The 22,197-nt window shown below is 36.0% G+C and overlaps 1 protein-coding gene across 1 annotated transcript in view; it reads right to left on the reverse strand.

The window, feature by feature from the left end:
* CNTNAP2 (contactin associated protein 2) overlaps positions 1–22,197 on the reverse strand; it is a 2,167,939-nt gene that overhangs the window by 1,282,115 nt on the left and 863,627 nt on the right. The window contains exon 4 of the mRNA XM_031664956.1: positions 5,527–5,674. Coding sequence (XP_031520816.1) covers positions 5,527–5,674 — 148 coding nt within the window. The remainder of the gene's footprint in view (positions 1–5,526; positions 5,675–22,197) is intronic.

A 22,197-nucleotide genomic window follows, 5' to 3' on the forward strand; every position in this document is an offset into this window, starting at 1 on the left:
TGCTTTATGAAGTCCCACTGGTCTGGCGTAAGAAGATCAGCGTCTGTGCTGTGGGAGGAAGCTCACTGAATCAAAAGGCATGCGACATATTGCTAAGTTTTAAAAATAACTTAATGCACTTGTTTCAACTAAACTTGAGGGAAAACCAAACGTAGAGGAAGCAGAATGTTTCAAAATGAGCTTAGATTTACTAAAATTGGAATTCATATTATATTCAAGACAAGTCAGGAAATAGGAACAATAGAAGCCCTAAAGGCTTCAAAGCAGTGGCCTGGAACGAAACTCTCCACCTGGAATAGAGTCAGCGTCTTATTTCAACCTTGAGAAGTACCTCATTGCTCAGATGACAAAGTGATCATGGAGGAACTGCACAGAGGAAAGATGGCAAACACAAGGGGAGTTACACCAGACTCACGGTCAAACAGAAACAGTGCTCACATTATGATTTCTCTCTCTCTCTAGTTTTCTGGCAAACTTCGCAGTAAAAGAAGTCCCATTCTCTCACTTGCAGGTTTAAGACAGATCCCAGGTACACCCTCTCAGGAGTTTCCAGACAGATTAGAGAATTCATCTCTCTTCCCCAGGCAGGATCAAAACGATGTTTCTCCTTGCTGAGACCCTAGAGTACACAGCACTGCTATTCTCTAGGAGGGCAAAATGGGGGGGGCTGTGTCTAATCTACATTTCCCAACTCAAAGTTCTATGATTCCTTTTGTCATTGAAAAATCAAAAGAAAGCTCTTGAGACAACAGTTCACTAAGCTCAGGAACACGGAGTATCATCTTCTAAGGGCTCTTTCTAGTTTGAACTCTAGTATAGAAAATTTACATCAAGTAACTTTTGGAAAGTGTTTCGTAACGAATATGTTTAACATATATATATTTTAAAATATAAACACGTATATTTTTCTTGGAAAAGAGATAAATGTAATTTGCATTCTTCGCAAATAATAAATGGAAAACCATCTTATCTGGACATTTGGTGTATGCTCTGGTATGAATGCATCCTTCAGAGTTCAATGTTTGGAAACTTAACCCCCAATGCAACAGTGTGGAGAGGTGGGACTTTTAAGACATGAATAGGTCATGAGGGCCCAGTTTTCTATTATGACATGATGCAAAAAGAAGGCCCTCGCCAGATGCCTGTCCCTTGACCTTGAGCTCCCCAGCCTCCGGAACTGTAAGAAATAGACCTGTGTTCATTCTAGATTACCCAGTCTCAGATATTCTGTTATAGTAACACAAAACAGACTAAAACTGTTTGGTTAGTAAGATGACTGATCATTACATTATTGACAGTAAAGACAGTTTTCAGGATAATTAAATTTTTATTTTTCACACTAAGAAAAAAAATAGAGACTGACACTTAACTTTTATAGGTCCTTCATGTTATAAAAAGACATGAAAAAATAGATGCTTTGTCTCCTCTAAGCTGCACTGTCCAATGTTAGCCAGTAGTCACATTATTTAAATCTGAATTCAAATGAATTAAAAATTAAATGAAATTAAAATTTTAGTTCCACAGTTGTCTTAGCTACATTTCACATGCTAATAGGCACATGTGGTTAGTGGTTAGAGCACACTGACAACATCTACATCTTTGTAGAAAGTTCTATCAGGGAACATTGCTCAGGCCTATTTTTGTCTTTTCTTTTCTAAAATATATTGACTCTTGTATTAGTTTCATGTTGTTGCTATAACAGATTATCCCAAACTTAGTGACTTAAAAACACAGAAATTTGTTGTTTCACAACTTTGGAGGTCAGAAGTTCCAAAGCGTGTCACTGAATGAAATCGATGTGTTGGCAAGATCACATTCCCTCCAGAGAAAATCTGCCCCTTTCCTTTCCCTCTCCTGGTAGCTGCTGGCATTCCTTGGCTTATTGTCACATCACTGTAGTCTCTGGTTCCAAGGTGTTCACATTCTCTCCTTTCCTATCTGTGAAATCTCTCCCTGCCTACCTTTCACAATGATACATATGATTGCACTTAGGGCCCACCTGGCTAATGTAAAATTGTCTTTCCCTGTCATGATTGTTAACTCACATCTGCAAATACTTACATGCTTACAACTTCCAAGAATAAAGGCTTTATGTTATGAGAGGTCATTACCCAACTTACTACATCCAACTGAAATGCTACTTTCTAAATTTTATGTTGCTAAGTTACTTACTCCACTGGTATCCATTGATATAAATGTTAATATAGTTTCCCAAACCTATATGATTTTCCCCCAAAGGGGCTTATACAGTAGAAAAGTCTGTCTTCCTGATTTGCTTTTTATTTTTCCTTCTGTTCTTGTAATTGTCAAAGCCCAGGCTTGATAGAAAAGCCCATGACAGCACAAACTCACAACTTTATAAATCTACTTGTAACAGTGATAGAACATGTGGTCACAGTTTAAGTCCACACCTGTGGACTCCTAAGTGACCTCATTGACAATGTTTGCTTTAAAATTATTACTGTAAAAAAAGTCACATCAAAAATAAATATGTGTCTAGCAATCGTAATGAGAATGAAGAAGAGCCTGCAAAAACTACTTAAAACAATAAAACAGATTATCAATAGATAGATGATAGATACATAAATAGATAGATAAATGGGAATCCATAGAAATATGAGCAAGATTCTTGAACAAACACTTAAAAAAAGGTATACATATGACAAATAAGCATAACCTGTTTTAAAAATCAGAAACATAACTAAAATGAGATATGACAAACACTCACCAGAATGGCTAAACTTTTAAACAATACTAAATATCTTAATTTGTAAGCATGAGGAACTCTAGTTAATTGTGTTGGAGACTTTGAATTGGTATAACCAATTTAGAAAAATTTGTGTCATTATTGGCCAAAGGTGAACACACATGTATGCTAGTTTGTTATTACCACCCCCAGGTCTATACCCAACAGAAACATTTTTAGTAATTCTTTAGAAATAGCCAACATCTAGAAACAACTCAAACGTTCGTCAACATGAAATAAACAAATGATTGTAGAATATTCACAAGATAGAATCATACTGAGGAAAAGAAACTACTGTCTCTAATATCAGCATGGATAATTCTCAGAAATATGATTTTTAACTAAAGAAGTCAAGTGTAAAATAATGCATCTTTTATGATTCCATCTGCATGAAATTTTTTTGAAAAACAAGAACTAATCTATGGTGATACAAATCAGGTGAATTTTTACATTTAAGAGTTGCAGTAACTGGGAGAAGTCCTGATCAGTGGTTGCGGCATCTTGATATGATGTTTTGATTAAACTGTGGATGGTCAGATGGGTGCTCATTTTGCTGGGACTAAAAACAGGACAGTGATAGAGACCTTTGGCACTATACCAGACCACCTGGTTTCCCTTTCAGATCTATCACTCAGGCTATGTGCTTTTGGGTAAATTTTAACTTTTACTATTTTTATTATGATTAACTCTATGAAATTATTTATCCCACTTCATCTCTCAAAGACCATGTCTTTCTCATCTACTGTGGTAATGCTACCATTTAATATGTTTATCATACATGAAAAGTGCTCATTACATAATTGCTAATAAAATAAATTGCACATATACATAGTCTCCATGGAAGATTTTATATATATATATATATATATGTGTGTGTGTATGTGTGTGTATATATATGTGTGTGTATATATATGTATATGTGTGTGTGTGTGTGTGTGTATTTATTTACTAAAAGCTAAACATGGCTCTTAACAAAATTTGTGCTGGTCACAATTATATCACATTTTGTTCTGGCCTTCCCGTCATGATGCTCCGCTGAGAGCAAGACTATGTGTGAACATGACACTCTATGAATGACTAGATCACATACGACCAAGGATTCTAATTTATGTTGGACCTCTTTTTGGGCCTCTCCAGAAATGCTAAATTTTCCTTCTAAAGAGCTACATTCTCCTGAAGAACTGAATCTTTTGTCTCTCTACTAATTTTATCTGCTACAATAAAATGGCAACCAAATAAACAGTTTTTGAGAATTTTTAAATGACCTCCATGACCCCTTTTTTGTAGTTTGCACATAACACTATTGCCTATGAATTAATAAGACGGTATTTGGGCACTATTATAGCTGATATTTTGACCAATTTCTGTTACTAACTTTATATAGAGGCGAAAGCTTCATATATTCTTTTATATAAAATACTAAGTGTCTAGTGTGTTTTAGAAAGCTTGTCCAACGGAGGCATTTGAAATTTTCTGCTTAGTGTGAACTCATTTTTGTGGGTTTATAGGAATGAGTAAGAAAGGGGCTAATAAGAGACTTTTTGCAAATCACAGAGGAACCAATCCCCCTCCTAGTTGATACCCAGCCTCTTTGTTCCCCCAGGCAATTGTAACAGCAGGAAGAAAAATTTCCAGGAATGAGGAAAGTATATTTTACTAGGGAAATCATATTTTGAAGCCAATGTTTGCAAATCATGTGTTCATAGATTAAATGTATACTGCCTAGCAGTCTCACAAAGAAACAACAACCACAACTAGAGATAATCTTGAAAGCAGTTCTGTGTTGGTATCGCCTTCACAGAAGCAAATAAGCAAAGACATATCCTCTGAAGAAGAATTCACCATCAACCTTGGTCCAAACCAGTTTCCACAGATAAAATTTTAAAGAAATTGAGGTCGCAGTAAAGAATATGGATAAGAATTCACCATCAACCTTGACCCAAACAAATTTCCACTGATAAAATTTTAAAGAAATTGAGGTCACAGTAAAGAATATGGATAAGCATAAGGATAAGGATAAAAAGGACAGACAGGCAAAGGGGATAAGAAGAAAAAGAGGGAGGTAGGAGAGTAGGAGAAAACAACTACCATTTGCAAAAATTAGCAGAAACAAGTGACAGAAGAATTATAATCCCCCAGATTCATATGTTGGAATCCTTAGATATAAGCATAATGTATTGAAGAAATAACAAGAGAGATTTAAAATATGTTTAAGGGAAAATAACCTCTTTAGATGACCAAATCGATTTGAAAAACTAAATTAAATTTGGTAGATAAAACGTCATTGACTTTAAAACCCAGTGGTTGGCTTTAGTATAAGAATACGCATAACTGAAGACAGACACTTAGTGAACTGGAAGGAAGTTCTTCGAAATGTTTTCAAAACCCATCATAAAGACCCAAATACATAGATAACAATATAGCTTGCCCCTTTTTAAATATTTCATAAGACAAGGCAATTTTATTAATAAGCTTTATTATTTAGTCTATCGAACAAAAAAAACTTTCCAAATCTTCAACCTAAAGTATAATTAAGATATAGTGACATGCCTATTAGTCTCTGTGTGTGTTTATAATATACATTTATAACATACAAATAGGGAAACAACCTTTTATTTTTTATATATATATATGTATCTATGCATAGATACACACATATGTAAATGAGAAGCTAGTTTATTGTCAGAGAAAGCAAGTAATGTGAAATAATTTTTTAAAAAACAGCATACTATTTAAATAAAGATAAAACCTGCCACAAATTTAAATAACATGATACTCACAGTAAGAACAGCCATAAACTTCAATTCTGAGTCCAATGCGACCTTCTCCATTCCAATCCAGAGGCACGATGCGCACATAGCGGGCAATAACAGGATGCTGTAATTCATGCCGGACCACACCATCAGAGTTAACGTTTCCAGGAAATGCCTGGACAAGGAAATGGTATTTTAAAAATTGGGAAAAATACTTTAGAAACAATCATGTTCTCTATCTGCTAGAATAAACACAAATCTCATCCAATGGTAGGGCTTGCAATTTCTTACACCATAAATAATTTGAAGAAAGCTGCTTCCTTACTTTTAATTTGAAAATAAGTCCAGTTTGAAATGGAAAACAGGTCAGATTTTCTATAGTTCCTTTCATCCGTGTAAATATAAGTTAAAAGAACGAAAGACTAACTGGCCCCCCACTGTTGTGTTCCATACACATTTAAATGAGTTCTAATATTTTGCATTTAATTTATACAATAAATGATTTTTATAGAATCAAACCATATGTCTTGCTTTCTAAAATTCTCCTCCACATTTTCTCCCATAAAACCATTAGAAATTTAAAGAGAACATTTCGACATTAGTGAGATAAAGAAGAACAATTGAACACGTTGTGAAGAGGTCCGAGTTTTCTACCTTTTATTGGAGTAGACACATTTAGAGAATTTGTTCAATGGATCAGAAACATGTTAATTCAATTTTTCTCATTATAGAAGATTCCATCAAAAGAATAATTATCCAAGAATTTTCATCTGATATTGAAAGTTCACATTGTCTTTCCCCCCGCCGCCCCCCAGAGGAGAACAAATGGATTTTTTTGGGAGGCATACATAACATTAATCATTCAACAAGGATTTACAAACTATCTATTTCATAAGTTAGAGCAAGATAGTATGGGATATTCAGGGATGTGTGAAACCGTACACTCAGTACTCAAAAAAAAAAAAAAAAAAAAACCATCTAATGAAAAAGAAAATGTCAGTATAAAGTTATAATTCAGGGAAGATTTAAAGAAAGAAACGATTGTATTTTAGAGGATGTAATTCAAATAAATGAAAGCTTGCACTATTTTAAACATGAGCAGTTTCAGCTTCTTATATACATTCTAAATGTCCCTATAATAGATAAGTTGAGGCTATAGCATTATCTTTTAGAAGATATTCTTTTAGGTTTATTTAAATTATCTTAAAATCATATAAATATGCATTCTAAATGTCCCTTTAATAGATAACTTGAGATTTTAGCCTTACCTTTTAGAAGGCATTCTCTTTTAGATTTAAATTATCTTAAAATAATACAAATAGAAATTTTAAAAATTATTTTTTAAATCATGAAAAGATGCAACACAGGCATTATATTACATTGTTAGTATGTTGTCTTCTTTGCCTAAGGACTGAATTTGCTTCCATCTAAAACCAGGAGTACCATCTTTTAAAAAACTTTTCTTTAATAATGATGTTTTAAAGTTAGACTACTAATACAAAGTAAAGAGTGAGAGATGTTTTTAATTAAAAAAAGAAAATACAGAGGAGCTTCGGAATTGAAAGCACTGGCTTAAGTTCATCCAAGCATCACAAATGCAAGTTTGTAGTAGAAGATTTGTCACCCAACCCTCATTCCCCCATCAAATTCTTGCCCTCCGAAATACAAAATGTGTAACGTAAGGCCTAGTAATTATGAGAAGTATATTGAAAGATTTCCCCTGCATTTAAACAATTTTATATAACCTTTAGATGGTACCAGCAATCCACATAATGGATAATATTTAGTCTATGACATGGACAATTACATGTTTTAAAAATTGGAATGTTCTTCAGTGATGATTCCTGCTGTGCTCTTCTTGGTTTTCTCAAATGAGCTGCATACTACCACTGCCTTTTAAAAATAGCCATACACTTCTGTAATCCATAAAACAAAACTATTTGAGCAGTAGGTCTTGCATTTTAACACTTAATAGAGCATCCTCATTGCATCCTGCTGACACAATTTCATCAGAAAAAAACATTTCTAAAAAGACATTTTCTTTGTAGAAACTTTTCTAGCCAGCTGTTAGTTTTACAAAGAATCTAAAAATCTAACCAAGTATTCTATTAAACCATGGCTATATTGTAAGATCTCTATTGGGTTCTCCGACTTCAAATGCAAGAACAATTAGAATCCTTGACCAAAATCATGTGAATTAAATCTACAATTGGATAGGTGTTAATCCAAAATTCATGATCTTAAATAATACTCAACAAAAGCCACGAAACAATTTTAACTTGAAAATTAACTATATGCTTAGCATGTTGCTAGGTTTTATGTCAATACTCAGAAAAACAACAACAAAACTCTCCTGAAACACTGTCTCTAAGACATGTGCAATCTTATGAGGCCTAAAATAAAATCTGAAAAGATATTGCAAAATGCAGCATTAAAAGGAACTATGGAAGTACCTGATGTAACTAGTAATTTTACCTATATTTGGAGTTCCGTGAGCTTATGTAATCAGGCAAATTCTACAGAGTTAGAGCTCAGCTGCATAGAAGGACAGAGCAGCGTTTGAAAGACAAGAGAGAAAGGGCATAGGATATATTGAAGAATAGGTTGGCATAAAGGAGGATTTCAGACCTAGGGTATAAGACTCAGAGTCCAGGGATAGTTATGCTGAAATTTTGCTCCGTATGGGTAACTTCACTAGGACTTAAAAAAAAAAAAAACTTTTCCTTTGCCCTGTATGTCTCACAAAAAGATTTGATGAGCTAATTTATAAAATGAATTTTTGAACTAAGATTGTAGATTCTCAGGAAACATGAACCAAGGGTGTTCAGGACTAGGCAACCAGGACTAGGAATAAAGACGCAAGTCTGACTGGGAGAAAGTATTTATGTTGAAAAATATCATAAATGTTTTAACAGGTTCTGTCTGATCAGAGACAAAATAATATAGCATGTGTTGTTGTTGTTGTTGTTGTTTCAAGAAATAACAATAAAAGTCATATTGAGGAGATCCAGGGAAATGGGAAATCATACTGGGAGCAAGAAGATTAGCAACAAGTAATTGAAGGTCAACACCAATGTGGTGGCATGGGCAATAAAGAAATAAAAGGCAGCTCTGATATTTCAAAAGAATTATTAACATCTTGAAAGAAGGGAGTAGAAGATATAACCAACCTATTCCAAGATACTAGTGTGCAGGCATTGGTGACAGAAAAGGGAAGAGAGGGAATGATATGATCAACATTTATTGCTTGACTGCTCAGCAACCTCTTCTCTTTGAGTAACAGCATCTGGATTTTCTTTAAAAAGTTCACTCTTAATATTCTACTCTTGCCCGGGTGCAGTGGCTCACACATGTAATCCCAGCACTTTGGGAGATCAAGGTAGGCTGATCACTTGAGGTCAGGAGTTCAAGCCCAGCCTGGCCAACATGCTGAAACCCTGTCTCTACTAAAAATACAAAAATTAGTCAGGTGTGGTCATGCACACCTGTAATCCCAGCTGCTTGGAAGGCTGAGGCAGGAGAATCACTTGAACTCGGGAGGCAGAGGTTTCAGTGAGTTGAAATCACACCACTGTACTCCAGCCTGGGTGACAGAGTCAGACCCTGTCTCACAAAAAAAAAAAAAGAAAAAAAAAATTCACTCTTAATCCATATGATGCTAGAGAGGCAGACATTACTCCTTACCACCAGCGGTGGGCACCTAACTCAGTGAGACTCAGTTTTAGCCCTTCTGCTAAAATGTTTCATTCATACATTTACTTATGTATTTATTCATTCACCATTCATTCACTTGGGATATTTGAGAGTCTTCTATGTAGCAGATATTGTTCAAATCAACAATGTGGACAGAGTTGCAGTTTTCATGGCATTTATATTATTAAACTACATAGTGAGCTTTTTTTTCATAGGCTTTTTGGCCACTTTTGAAAAGTGTCTGTTCATATTCTTTGCCCACTTTTCAGTGGGGTTGTTTTACTCTTGTAAATTTGTTTAAGTTCCTTATCGATGCTGGATATTAGACCTTTGTCAGGTGCAAAGTTTGCAAATATTTTTTCCCATTCTGTAGGTTGTCTGTTATACTCTGTTGATAGCTTCTTTTGCTGTGCAGAAGCTCTTAAGTTTAATTAGACCCCATTTGTCAATTTTTGCTTTGTTACGATTGCTTTTCGTGTCTTTGGCATGAAATCTTTGCCAATTCCTATGTCCAGGATGGTATTGCCTAGGTTGTCTTCCAGAGTTTTTATAATTTTGGATTTTACATTTAGGTTTTGGAAAAAAGGAAATACTTATACACTGTTGGTGAGCATGGAAACTAGTTCAACCATTGTGGAAAGCAGTATGACGATTCCTCAGAGAGCTAAAGGAAAAACTACCATTTGACCCAGCAATTCCATTACTGGGAATATACTCAGAGGAATATAAATCATTCTGCCGAAGACACACGCATGCAAATGTTCATTGTAGCACTATTCACAAGAGCAAAGACATAGAATTAACCCAGATTGGAGAAAGAAAATGCGCTATATATACATCGTGGAAAATTATGCAGCAATAAAAAAAGAATGAGATGGAGCTGGAGTCTATTATCCTTAGTAAACGAATGCGGAAAACCTAATACACATGTTCTCACTTATAAGTGGGAGCTAAATGATGAGAACTAATAAACAAAGAAGGAAACAACAGACACTGGGGTCTCCTGGAGAGTGGAGGGTAGAAGGAGGGAGAGAAGCAGAAAGGATAACTATTGGGTACTGGGCTTAATACCTGGGTGATGAAATAATCCATACAACAAACCCCTGTGACATAAGAGTTTACCTGTGTAACAAACCTTCACATGTATACCTGAACCTGAATATATATATATATATATCTCACACATACACACACATATATATGTATACATACATATATAATACTGACACTGTTATATGTAATAAGTACATATTGTTATATTTGTTTTATATGTAAATCATAATTATACAATTACATATATCATTTATGCAAAGGCCAGAAAGGCAAATGGCACGAGCATACGGTGCCTGTTTGTGGGGACAGCAAGGAAGTCAGTGTTGTCGGAAGAGTGTGGAGAAGGAATGAACACAGGAGAATGTGGAGAGGTCAAGGACAGAACGAGGAGGGCCTGTACATTGTGATCACACTTCAGATTTCAATTATGTGTGCTGGAAGTAAATCTATTGGAGAGTTTTAAGAAATGAAGTTATATATCTTATAATTTTTAACACTGAGGGCACTAAAATCCCCCTCTCTGAGAAAAGAGAAATTCCTAGGAAGATAGGAGAAGACAATAGCATGATATAAAACACAAAATGATAGATGAAATAATATGGTCAGAAGTGCTTCAGAGGCTGTTTAGGGAGGGGAGATTTGGAACAGTGGTGTGGAAGAGCAGCAGGACACCTACCACACCTTGGGATCCCAATGCACGGCGAGTCAGAAGAAAACAAACCAAACTGTAGGAAAGGAGGCGCTCTTCCCACTGAGCTTCTGTTGGCCATTTTGAGTGGAAGTCAGAGAAAGACCAAGTAAGCACATCTGCGATGACATCATTTGAGAATCTAAATCCAGAGCTGGCTCAGGTCTTTTGGATTATTTGATCTGTTTCCTTATTTGTTTGTTTCTGAGCAACTGAAATAACATTGACTAATACGATATTTGAAGGGAAAGATAATTAGTGAAGATTTACTGCATTTGAGATTTCACCAGCAAAATTAAAAGATGTTGTAGACATTTGAGGTTTAGGATAATAGCATTTTACCTAAGGTTTACCTTTGCTTTACTTATGGAAAAATGCATGCTATATATTTTCTTCAGGATTCTCTGCATCAATAGTTTGTACTTCTATTATTATTTTTATGATTATATATTTTTTTAAGAGACAGGGTCTCGCTCTATCACCCAGGCTAGAGTACAGTGGCACAGTCACAGCTAACTGTAACCCTTGAATTCCTGTGATCAAACGATCCTCCCTCCTTAGCCTCCTGAGTTTTTAGGACTATAGGTGTTCGCCAATAGACTGTGATTTTTCCACTTCTTTTATCCAAGCATGTTGAGATTTAAGATGCTTTCCTAACTGAAGCTTTAAACGTTTCAAAAGAATGCCATAGGCGTGAACCATCGATTGTCTTGAATACAAAGGTATAAATATATGTGAAATGTCTCCATAAATATCAGTATTTGGTAAGGTAGGAAACATAAAAGGAGGTATAGCCATTGATTTAATAAAAAGTCTAACATTTATATATCTATTATTTAAAGGGTTCTAGTATAGTCTATTGTTTGTCAGGGATGCTATTTTTTCAAATCAGGAAACAGACTCAGAGAAGTTGGACAACATGGTGAAACCCCGTCTCTGCTAAAAATACAAAAAATTAGCCAAGTGTGGTGGCATGCACCTGTAATCCCAGCTACTTGGGAGGCTGAGGCAAGAGAATCACTTGAACCTGGGAGGTGGAGGTTCCAGTTAGCCAAGATCGTGCCACTGCACACTGCACTCCAGCTTGGGCAACAGAGTGAGACTCCATCTCAAAAAAAAAAAAAAAAAAAAAAAGGAAAAAAAATTGGATGCCAAATACCTAGTAAAGACACACTCGGGACAAAGTAACAAGTTCTTCCACTCTCTTCATTTGAGAATCAAATTGTCAACTAGAAATAAATATCTTCTCATTTATGTACAATATATTTTATTTTTGATATTTAATATATATTTGAATATCAAATTCTGATGGATAATTTTTATCATATCACTTTTTAGATGCACATTTGATTTCTGGCCTATTTATTAGTATATCATGTTTTCATATTTTACTTCTCTATTTTTTTTTCTTTTTTTCTTTTTTTTGAGACGGAATCTGGCTCTCACCCAGGCTGGAGTGCAGTGGCGCAATCTCCGCTCTCTACAAGCTCTGCCTCCCAGGTTCCCGCCATTCTCCTGCCTCAGCCTCCCGAGTAGCTGGGACTACAGGTGCCCGCCACCACAGCCGGCTAATTTTTTGTATTTTTAGTAGAGACGGGGTTTCACTATGTTAGCCAGGATGGTCTTGATCTCCTGACCTTGTGATCCGCCCGCATCGGCCTCCCACAGTGCTGGCATTACAGGCGTAAGCCACTGCGCCTGGCCTCTATATTTTATTTCCACAAATTTTTACAAAATCAATACTATGTTTTCTCATACATTTACCTAAATCAAGCTTCTTTTGTGATTATCAGCACCCAAACTCCTCTGAAGTTTTAATACAAGTAATTTAAAAGTTTGAATGATACTGTTTCCTAAAAGGAAAGAAGAATTTGTCAGCTAGGGGGCATCTTATTTAGTAAATACTAAAGTAAAGAATAAACTGTCATAGGTCTTGAAAAGGAGCATTTTTTCACATCATTTGGCTCTTTTAAAAAATCATTTATACTTTTTCATATAGGTGTGAAAACGAAAAAGAAGATACACAGCTGAGTTTTTATAAAATCTTTAAGATTTGAAACCTGCATCAGAAATTACAAACTTAAAGCAAAGTTGAATCTTTTTTGCATAGAACAATACACATAGAACAATATACTTTACAACTAAACCTTCATTTAGACAAATAGTATACAATAAGTGCTTTGAAGATACATAAAAAATGCCAGCCAAATTTATCATTTAAGTAATAAAAAAATCCATTTACAACAACTTGAGAACTTCATGTTCTTGCTATTAAATGTCTCTTAGAGGCAGTGATTTGTATATATGCTTAGAATAGGGTTTATTATTATAATTAAGATAGCATATATGTATCTCACAAAGCTTGATGTTAAGGAAAGTTAAAATCAATATAATAAAATGCTAAACCTATGGTTCTACTTTTAGAGTTCTTGTCTTATAAATTGTGCAAATACATACCAAAATTTAGAACTTTTTAAAAACATATTGTAAGTCATCCACAATGTTAATTTTAGAGTAAACATCACTGAAGTTTTAATAACTGAATATTTTCCACTAGGTGCACTATTTTTTCCAGCTAAAACAGTATTTCAGATGGTCTAAGACGTAATGAAGCAAAGCATTTCTGCAAAGTACCAGACAGTAAATATTTCAGGCTTTGCAGGTCACATGCCCCTCTATCCCATATTATTATTCTGTTTTTTAAAATACACTTGTGAAATGTAAAAATTATTCATAGTTCACAAACTTTAAAAGAACAGGCGTGGACAAGATTTGTCCCATGGGCTACGGTTTGCCAGCCCATGGACTAAGAGGCTTTGAAATTAAATCTTTCTTGCAAGTTAGATAGGATGCACAAGGCTAAGACTTTCCAGCCAGTTGACATTTAAGAATCAGCAAACTTTGGAAAAGTATTTTGTAATCACTTGGAGCATATAATGTATCAAACTGGAGGAGACTATATAAAGTATTAGAAGTATGCTATGTGTGATGCATGAACTAACATTTTTTTCCCTCAAATTTACTATTACGGGGTTTGAAGTGTAACCAAAATTATTCTGATGAGAATAAGTATATTTATTCCTAACTAAAACCTCATTTTTTAGGAGACCTAACATAAAAGATCATGAGCTCCTATAGCGAATGAATGAGACTCTGTATCTTCACGTAAAGGTTTTCCTTAAGACTAAAAAAAGTGCCTAAAACAATTAGCTATTGTGTAAGTAAATCTAGGAAGAGCTTTTCGCGTACTGACAACAGGTCTCACAGGTGGGAAATTATGTGAGGGAAACAACAAGAACGACTTGAATGTTTCCTAAAGTGAGAGATCTTATTTGCTTAAAACAAAATGACTTTGTGGCATTGAAACACATATTGACTATTCTTTATGTTAATGTACTAAACCTGTGATCATTATAATCACGTCCCTTTCATTGAAATTTTATTTCTTGAAAGATTTTAGATTTTATTTTCCCCATGCTAACAACCTATATCAAAAGGTTGAAATCGATTTTCCATTTTGCGGCCTTGAGGTGAGTTTCCAGGACTAGCTATATTCCCTGCTGAGGCAGGAAGATAAGAAGGACCGTCATAAAATACTGCACCTGTTACCCTTCCAATCTGGCCTCTTCCCCTGGAGTCGCTGCTCATCGGTTTTATCTGGCTGGCCTCCCACATCGTGTAGGAATCAGCTCAGACAGCACTTCCTGACAGGAGGGACCTTGCCTCACCACCCCTCAATCCCCTCGTTCCATAGGGTGCCTCATAGTAGGAGATCAGCAGGACTTCTTTTCTGAGTACCAGTCAGGACTCTACTGATCAAAGCAGGATCTAGTCAAAATAGAATGCGATATGGGAGGGGGGCAGAGAAGTGCTGGATAGAGAAGGGCAGGGTCCTTGGCGAGGGCTCCACCCTCAGGCCTGTGCCCAGGGAACTAAGTGCAGACAGGCATTCCTGTTTTTGCGCTCAAATGTTGCATTTTCCAAGACCACTCTGGCCGGCACACCCCTCATCCTGTGCCTATAAAAACCCCAAGACCCTATAGCAGACACAGACACAAGCATCTGGACATGGAGAGGAGCAGAGGAGTGGAAGAGCACACGGAATTTGGCTGAGGGCAGTTGGAGGAGAGTCTGGTAGCTGGATGGCACAGATCCAGGGGAAGACCACCTTCCCACTCCATCCCCCTTCTGAGCTTGCCATCCACCTTGCTGAGACCTGCCCCCACTCAATAAAACCTTATACCCATTCTCCAAGTCCACATGTGATCTGATTTTTCTGGTACACCAAGGCAAGAACCCAGGATACAGAAAGCCCTCTGTCCTTGCAATAAGGCAGGGGGTCTCATTGAGCTGATTAACACAAGCCACCTGCAGATGGCAAAACTAAAAGAGAACAAGGTAACACACCCACCCACTGGGGCTTCAGGAGCTGTAAACACTAAACCCTAGATATCGCCATGGGGTTGGAGTTCCATGGCCTGCACGTCTGCATGCTCCCACTACGGGTTTGAGGCTCCATGACCTGCCCCTCTGCATGCTCCCGCTATGAGTTTGAGCAGGGGGTCACTGAAGAAGTGAGCCACAGCCCTATCACACACCCTGTGAGGGGGAAAAGGGAAAAGTCCTGATTCAAATGCAGTAAATAAACCAGCTAAAACCAAGATGGCAAAGAAAGCAACCTCTAGTTGTCCTCACTGTTCATTATCCGCCAATTATAATTCAATAGCACACTAAAAGGCACTCCTACCAGCACCATGACAGTTTACAAATGCCATGACAATGCCAGGAAATTACCTTACATGGTATAAAAAGAGAGGAATCCTTGGTTCCGGGAAGTCCCCACTCCTTTTCTAGAAAATTCATGAATTACCTGGCGCTTATTTAGCATGTAATTAAGGAGTAGCTATAAATATAGCTAGCCAGCAATCTACAAGTGCTACTCTGCGTATGTCGTGCTCTGTCTATGGAGCAGCCATTTTTCCCTACTCTGTTCCTCTAATAAACTTGCTTTGCTCGCACTTTACTCTGTTGGCTCACTCTTGAATGCTTTCCTGAATGAAGCCAATAACTCTCCTGGCTAAGCCCCAGTTTGGAAGTTTGCCTGTATCAAGAGCATCCTGTGCTTCTTTTTCTTTTCACTCAATTGTGATTACTTCATTATGTTTTTCATTAACTCCCTGACTGATTCAGAAGTATGTAAGTCAGCTGTGAGGTTTCAGACCACAGCTCTTTGGTCCCTGTGTATCTGATGACCACAGTGTTCAGTGGTCAATACATGTGCTTAAGTAAATGAATATAAATGTGCATTTCCAAATTCTCATCTATTTACATTTCATAGGCTCTTGTTATTTCTGGATGCACAAAAACCAGTTCTGTTAGCATTGGTAGTTAAAAACCATATATTTGATAATATCTTACAGGAAAAAAAAAAAATAGAGCAGGCTAGACTGACTCAGAAAGACACCAGGGTAATGTATAAGGTTTTCCTAGTTGTAGGGGGATGCCATTATAATTATGTAATGTGGCTAGGTGTCAGAGATCACGGGATAAAAAGAAAACAATCATGCAAAAATCTGGAGAGAATTGCTAGGAGAGATGTAAAAATTAACCCCCTACCCCAGTCATATCTAGCTTGTTCACTTGGGTAATTCACTTGAACTCTGCTAAAAATATACTCTTTTGATTGCAAAACCATGTCAAACACTGTGAGACATGCCAACATATTCCATAATATATGCAGCAATACCCTATTTGGACCCTACTGCTCGTGACCCAAATAAATACATCTTGTCTTCTTAATTTTGTCAATGTTCTGAAAGCATTTTAGAATCATCATACTAGAAGCATTAATTAAGAACAGCATTATTTTGCAAGCAATAATTTGACTTTGAAAATTAATCACGTAAAATCTTAAAAATCTGATTCTTGATTCCTTCTGTTTATTCTTTTATTTATTTATTATTATTATTATACTTTAAGTTCTAGGGTACATGTGCATAACGTGCAGGTTTGTTACATATGTATACTTGTGCCATGTTGGTGTGCTACACCCATCAACTCGCAGCACCCATCAACTCGTCATTTACATCAGGTATAAATCCCAATGCAATCCCTCCCCCCTCCCCCCTCCCCATGATAGGCCCCGGTGTGTGATGTTCCCCTTTCCGAGTCCAAGTGATCCTTCTGTTTATTCTTTAGGGGCATCACGTGATGATGGTATTCAGTAAGTTTCATTCTTTGTGATCATTTGTTCTCAGCCTACTCAACCAGTGGACTGTCTTTTTAATTGCTTTACTGCCTCCCACAGTTTATTTATCTCCAGGCTAAGTCCCTGGCAGAAGAACGTTGGATTCCTTTCTTACTCTCTGACTCCCTCTTCTTCCTTCTCTCCAACTTCCTTCTTTTTTCTCTCTTCTTTTTTTCTCTTTCTCTCCTTCCTTCCTTTCATCTTTCTTTTTTCCTTCCTTCCCTCCTTTCTTGTTTCCTTCTTTCCAATGGTTTACTGTAATACATGATTGTTTTTTGCCCACATCTCATTTCAGTATAGAAGGAAAAGGGCAGAGGAGCACTGTTCCACACAGTCATTCAGAGATCCAGGCTCACTTCATTTGGTTCTCATTATCAACATCTGATTCTCAAGTCCACCACAGAAAGAGAAGACAAAACATATAGGAATGAACTTAGGGTTTATGGCCAGATTTGATAGAGAAAATATCACTTCTGCACACATTCCATTGGTCATGTATCATACTAATCAAACCTTAGTGTCCAAGAGACTGGAATATGTGCCATGGAAGGAAAGTGAAACATATTTGATAAATGCATAGTGGGGTTACATGATGCTCATCTTGAAATTCTGTGCTTACCTATATCATAATACTTATTATAATGAATAGTAAAACTATAATGTTTATTATTTGATCTCTCAGTGAAACTGCAGACTGTTCAGGGAGCAATATGTCATTTTTTAAAAAAAGAATGATAATAATTTTAATACAGTAAACTGAAAACAAGTGAATAATTTGATTAGTTTTGAGAAATGTATTGACCCATGTGATCCTCACTCCCCATCAAGATATAGAATGCTTTATAATCCCAGAAATTAGTCTCATCAATCCCCTCAGTCAATTCTTTTCAATTAATGTCATTCCTCACCCTATGCATACAACTTTTCTGATTTCTATAACCATAGTTAATTTTGCCTTTTGTTTTGACAGAGTCTTATTCTGTTGTCCAGGCTGGAGTACAGTGGCATGGTCTCAGCTCACAGCAACCTCCATCTCCCACGTTCAAATGATTCTTCCACCTCAGCCTCCTGAGTAGCTGGGACTACAGGCACAGGCCACCATGCCTGGCTCATTTTTGTATTTTTAGTAGAGATGGGGTTTAACCACATTGCCCAGGCTGGTCTCGAACTCCCGACCTCAAGTGATCTGCCCACCCTGGCCTCCCAAAGTGCTGGGATTACAGGCATGGGCCTCTGCACCCAGCAAATTGTGACTTTACTTGAACTTCATAATAAAGTAATCAAACATCACTGGCTTCTTTCACTCAGAATAATTTCGTTAAGATTTCCCCATATTGTTACTATTAATAGCACATTTCCATTTTTCTGTGTACTATTTCATTGTATAAGTTTACTATAACCTGTATCTATTTTTGTGTTGATAGATACTGGGATGTTTCCGGGTTTTTTTTACTATTATAAATAAAATTGCTGTGAGCATTTGTTATAAATGCCTAGGAGAAGAATTTCTGGGTGACAGAGTGGATGCACATTTGAATTTCCGAGATATTGACAAAATAATTTTTCAGATGATAATCTAATATAGCATCAGAAATCTATTTTAAATTTGTTTCAAATATATTATTTTTCTTTCCAAACTTCCTTTAATTTTTTCTTTATCCTTCATGTCAAGTCATAAGAAAGGATGAAAATTAGATAAATGCTACCCATTTTGTGATATTTTAAATAAATATTTAGACAAACTAAGAAAAACAAATGTAACATTATCAATCTTAGCAATGTTAAAATACAACCTAAGAGGCAGAGGTTTGGAGGTAGAAATGGATAAGAAAATGTAGAAGAAAGGACATGGTAAATAATATACTCATCTTCCAAGTGAAGAGTCAAATGATATTACCAAAATTTGACAGAAGAGTAGGCCAATTTGAAAGCATATTATTAAATATAACAAAATTAATCAATAGAGAATTAAAAAATTTTTTTTTTGAGACAGGGTCTTGCTCTGTAATCCAGGCTGAAGTGCAGTGTTATAATCACAGCTCACTGCAGCCTCAAACTCCTGGGCTCAAGTCATCCTCCCACCTTGGCCTGTTAAAGTGCTAGGATTACAGACATGAACCATCACGACCGGTCTTAATATAACTTCTAAAAATAGATCAGGTGTGTGGAAAGGTAAGGTAGCTAACTAGTAATTGACCCAAGAATTCATTAACCAATAGGTACTTTCTAAGTTGATAAGTGAACAAATTGATATAAAAGTATAAAGGGAGAGTGGAACAGGAAATAAGAAGATATTGGGGAAAAAAACCTTTGCCATTAAATGAACTTATTTCTCTACAAATTGATTAAAAATACTTATCTATATGCTAGCTTGATAAAGATATGAAAAACCAAAAACAATGTTGTATAGGAGGGTGTCTAAAAATTTGGCTTTAAAATTTCTGGCATATCACATAATTGCAGACAGAATTAGTTGCAAGGTTCATCGTACCTGTTAAAATAAAATCTAACCAGTTGCTTGAAGAAGCATAATACTCAAGACACTGAGCCCAGAAAAAAACTTCCCAAATCCTCACATCAAAGAAACTATGCTACATAAAGAATGAAGTGTTCAAGAAGATCTGTATAAAGACAGCAACAAATGCCAGAGGAAATACATTACAGTTTTCCTCAATGTAGCCCCATGGAAAAACGCCAAACCTCAATTCAGTAAACACAAATTTAACCAATACCTTTGATGCAATAACCAAAACTTTTGATGCAGGTATTCAGCTCCCTACTGACAAGCTTACTCTAGAAATTGTTTACAGTATCTAGAAGAACAGACTGCATTGCCCTCAGGTTATCCTCCAAAACCATTGCTCTTTGCAGGTTTTTGATAAGTATTAACGGCAGTAAACATGATAATATACTCCTTGGAAAGTACCTGGGATAAAATATTTTTCTAAATGTGGAACCAAGTGCCTTTTATAAGCATACAATTAACAAAATTATCAAATTTTAGTTAATGTGAGAATTATTTGTGATAGCAAGGTAAATTACCATCTTTCAACTTTATCTTTTTCAAAATGTGAGATTCTTTAGTTGGATAAATTTATGCCATGAAATATTAATAATTCTAATACTAGATGTAATGTCTGAGTTGAGTATTAATAACTTTACTCTTCCTCAATTTAATATGTGTCCATTTTTATTGTCTATTGCATGATAATATATTCTGAAGGTAATGTTTCTTCAGAATATAGAAGAGTCAAAATAAGTGACAATTCCTGGGTCTACAGAAGCCATTTTTTCCAATATACTTGGATTTCATCTTTCATGGGAAGAAAAAAAACCCTTTTTACATTATGTTTCTCCGTTTGTACTATGCCTGGTTTTCTATTCCCTTTCACTGCAAAACTTCTCAAATAAATGCTGTTTGCTCTGTTTTTCCCTCCTCTTCCACACTCTCTTTAAGCTTTAGCATTTGTTCATTGCTGTTTCTTCTTTTGAAACAAATCAGAAAAATCACTCATAATGAAAAAACTGATGATAATGAAATAATTTGTTAAAAAATTTTTCTTGAATATCTCCCTTAGTCGTCTTCTCCTGGAATCTTTCTCATTCATGAACATATCTTATTTTGCACATGTCTGTTTGATCTCTGATTGCTTCTCTTTATCTTCATTGGATATTTTTTCTTCTTCTATGGATTATTAAAGTTCATGCTGTTCTTGCTCCTTCCTCACAGGTGACATCATCTTTTTTGTCTTCAAATGTAAGCTCAACAAGAATATTTTCCTGTTATTATCTGTTTCCTTCACTACAGAAGCCATTTTTTCCAATATACTTGGATTCCATCTTTCATGGGAAGAAAAAAAACCACTTTTACATTATGTTTCTCTGTTTGTACTATGCCTGGTTTCCTATGCCCTTTATTTTCTGACCTCCTGAGAGCCTGGTTGCTTTATGCATAATCAGTCCAACCTAGAAATATCTCAAATGTATATTTACTGACAAATGGATTAATAAAGTGTGGTCTAGCCACAATCTACTACCAACTGGCTTTCTTCCACAGTCCAACAAGGGACAAATCCTACTCGGGCTGTTTATTCCCATCTTCTCATCCAACTCTTTTCTCCCTTGTTCCATTAGCTATGCCTCTATGGTGCCCCTGTATTCCTTAACATCTCTCTAGGCCTCAACTCTTTTAATGAGACAAGCCTAAAGTCTTGATTTCAGAGAAAAAATAAAGAAAACAAAAAACTCCACCAAATGTCTTTTAACTAACTCACCTTTCCAACTCACTTCTTCAATTACAATATTGCATTATTTTTTATTGACCTCCCAAACTTCTTGAAGAGACAATTTCATATCCAACTTCCAAGGATAGAAGCTCATTTCCATCTCTCTTCTATTGTCCTTCTATTTAGTCTCCTGCACTAATAAAATGAAATCTAAGCCTTCTTTATTAGTTTTAACCCTAGGGAATCTTTTTGGTGCAGTTGGTATTCTTGTAATGCCTTTTCTCCATGAGACTGATCCCATTTGTATTCTTGCACAAGAATTGTGGACTTTTTCAATGCAACATCCTTCTAGGAAGTCTCATTCCAATCCAAATATTGGAGATTGATTCCCATATCCACATCTCCAGCTCTAAGTTGGATTTTGAGATCCAGGGCTGAATTTCCAACTTTCTATTAAACATCTTTATTTAAATGGCTGCAAGATGTTTAGAAAATGTCTTTTTATCATCAAAACTGTGTTTATTTTCTATTGTCCTCCCACACCATTTGCTGATGCTGCCATCCTCCTAGTCCTCCAGCCAGAATCTCTGTCGCATCCATGGCTCTTGTTCTTCCTCACTCACCTTCACAATGTCCCAGGTGCTGGAGGTCCTGCCTCTCCAGTAATGGCTTTTCATGCGTGTGGCCACTGTATTTGGCCAAACCCTCCTTCTCCCCTGAGAGCTCTCAGAATGCTCTCCCTGCTTCCAGTCTCTCCTCTAATTCACTTTATATACTATTCAAAAGGGAAA

This window comes from Papio anubis, chromosome 4, assembly GCF_008728515.1.
Source record: "Papio anubis isolate 15944 chromosome 4, Panubis1.0, whole genome shotgun sequence".
NCBI lineage: Eukaryota > Metazoa > Chordata > Mammalia > Primates > Cercopithecidae > Papio > Papio anubis.